This window comes from Scylla paramamosain, unplaced genomic scaffold, assembly GCF_035594125.1.
Source record: "Scylla paramamosain isolate STU-SP2022 unplaced genomic scaffold, ASM3559412v1 Contig3, whole genome shotgun sequence".
Lineage (NCBI taxonomy): Eukaryota > Metazoa > Arthropoda > Malacostraca > Decapoda > Portunidae > Scylla > Scylla paramamosain.
In genome coordinates, this window is record NW_026973668.1 from 3,057,501 (window position 1) to 3,060,000 (window position 2,500).

The following is a 2,500-nucleotide window of genomic DNA, read 5'->3' on the forward strand; positions in this document are numbered from 1 at the left end:
TAGTTCTAAGTGGCAATCTAGTAAGTATAGGAATCTCTCTCTCTCTCTCTCTCTCTCTCTCTCTCTCTCTCTCTCTCTCTCTCTCTCTCTCTCTCTCTCTCTCTCTCTCTCTCTCTCTCTCTCTCTCTCTCTCTCCACAACAGTTTTCTAAGCCCACAGAGATGACTTGCCAGGTTCTAAAGAGTGTTTCTCCCGCTCGTGATGTAGAAATGTTGTTCACCTGTCACCAGAACCATAAAAACACCCTTAAAAATTTGCATCATTTCAACTACAGCCTTTGGAATGTAGTGGAGGTGTGACACAAGTATTGCAGAATATAGTCTCTCTCTCTCTCTCTCTCTCTCTCTCTCTCTCTCTCTCTCTCTCTCTCTCTCTCTCTCTCTCTCTCTCTCTCTCTCTCTCTCTCTCTCTCTCTCTCTCTCTCTCTCTCTCTCTCTCTCTTTTACTCTAAGTCTTCATCTATACAATTTTGTTCATATGGCATAGGTCTCTCTCTCTCTCTCTCTCTCTCTCTCTCTCTCTCTCTCTCTCTCTCTCTCTCTCTCTCTCTCTCTCTGTACAAAAATACATCCTCTACATAATTCTTAGCACCTTCTACCACCAATCCCCCTTGCCTTAGCATCCAATCACAGTAAGTATGCAACTCTGTATGTTAATAATAGCAATGTATTGTTCTGCTGGGAGGGGAGTGGTGGTTGTGAGAGAGAGAGAGAGAGAGAGAGAGAGAGAGAGAGAGAGAGAGAGAGAGAGAGAGAGAGAGAGAGAGAGAGAGAGAAATTGAGGAGGAGGAAGATTAGATAATATTTGATAATATTGGAAGGAAGAAGAAAAGATGATGATGGAGAAAAAAAAATAATAACAAAAGGATTCTCTCTCTCTCTCTCTCTCTCTAAGGTAAACATATTTAGCTCAGAGAGAGAGAGAGAGAGAGTTAAGGTAAGTTTAGGAGAGAAAGGAGAAAAAGCTAGAGAGAAGTCCATCACAAGAGAGAAAATTCCTTTACTCATGAGAAAGTAAGAGGAAGAAAGTAAACAGAGAGAACTGACAAAAAAAATAAAAAGAAAGCTAAACAAATCTTACACACAGAGAGGGCAAGAGAAACAGAAATCCCGTATTCAAGGAGAGAGTGTGAAGTGATAAAAGAAAGAAAAAGAGAGAGAGAGATGAACAACCCCTCACTCACTACTGTACACAGACACACAGTCAGTCAGTCCCCAAACACCTCTACTTCTTGAAAAACTTTTTAGTGGGATCTGCAGCGTGGTCAAGGAGGAGCTGGCATGGTTCGAAGGGCTGGCCATAAGCCTCCTGGAAGACCCTCATGCGCCCCACCAGCTTGTCTGCACCATACGAGTCCACAAAACGGAATGGGCCGCCAGAGAATGGAGGGAAGCCCAAGCCGAACACTGCGCCAATGTCACCTTCCAGCTGTCAGATTAGGTTAGGTTAGCCAATGCCACACACAAACACACACACAATAATAATAATAATCTATCTCTATATCAGACTGGCAATCACACATGGGACAGACCAGCCAACACACACACTAAACCCTAAATAAAACAAACACTTAAGTCACTTCAAAGTCACGAAAATAACTAAACTCCTGAGAAACAGAAGTAAATGCCAGAATATCAGAAAAAGTAAAAAAAGGCCTCCAAAACAAGCCCTGTCAGAATATCCTTACTTACACCACTCCAGGCTGCCATACTTACAGGGTTTGTCAGAATGCCTTCCTGCAGACAGAGGACTGCTTCATTGATAAACTTGGAGGCCAGACGGAGCGCCACTACCTCATTGTCATCGTGGGGAAGCCTGCGGGAAGTGTGTGGGGTCAGGTGTGAAGGCCATTGCTGTCACATCTTAGCCACTCTTAGGCTGTACTAGAGATTATTGGGGTTTTCAAGGCTGTTTTCAGGGTTCTATTAGTATAGGCTGTAGTGGAAGTTATTGGGGTTTTCAAGGGTGTTTTCATGGTTGTAATAATTTAACAGGCTGTAGTGGAAGTTCTTAGGGTTTTCAGGGGTGTTTTCATGGTTCTAATAGTTTAATAGGCTGTAGTGGAAGTTATTAGGGTTTTTCAAGGGTGTTTTCATGGTTCCAGTGATAGTTTATCAGGCTGTAGTGGAAGTTATTGGGGTTTTCAAGGGTGTTTTCATGGTTCTAATAGTTTAACAGGCTTGTAGTGGTAGTTATTGGGGTTTTCAAGGGTGCTTTCATGGTTCTAATAGTTTAACAGGCTGTAGTGGAAGTTACTGGGGTTTTCAAGGGTGTTTTCATGGTTCCAGTGACAGTTTAACAAGAATTCTGTATCAACTATAACACTGCCATTGACTGACGCATTCACTCACTCACTCACTCGCTGGTTAGTCTACACATTCCCTCCTGCCTTGTTTTGAATCATGCTGAAAATTTACTTTATTCCCACTGAAACCATTGCTTCACTGTAAAATACCAGCAGTAATAGTAGTAGTAGTAGTAGTAATATAGTGACAGCAGC

At 42.5% G+C, this 2,500-nt stretch overlaps 2 protein-coding genes across 4 annotated transcripts in view; one reads left to right on the forward strand and one right to left on the reverse strand.

The window, feature by feature from the left end:
- LOC135096297 (cilia- and flagella-associated protein 298-A-like) overlaps positions 1 to 119 on the forward strand; it is a 25,843-nt gene extending 25,724 nt beyond the window's left edge. For all 3 annotated transcript variants that reach the window (XM_063997689.1, XM_063997687.1, XM_063997688.1), the window contains exon 8: positions 1 to 119. This exon is cut by the window's left edge and continues 2,155 nt beyond it. The gene's annotated coding sequence lies outside the window, so the exon portion shown is untranslated.
- Positions 120 to 332: 213 nt separating this feature from the next.
- Positions 333 to 2,500, reverse strand: part of LOC135096295 (trifunctional enzyme subunit alpha, mitochondrial-like) — a 25,089-nt gene continuing 22,921 nt past the window's right edge. Inside the window, exons 11-12 of the mRNA XM_063997683.1 lie at positions 1,716 to 1,814; positions 333 to 1,428 (exon numbers count right to left, since the gene is read on the reverse strand). Of these exons, the coding sequence (XP_063853753.1) occupies positions 1,225 to 1,428; positions 1,716 to 1,814 (303 nt within the window). The 3' untranslated portion in view covers positions 333 to 1,224. The remainder of the gene's footprint in view (positions 1,429 to 1,715; positions 1,815 to 2,500) is intronic.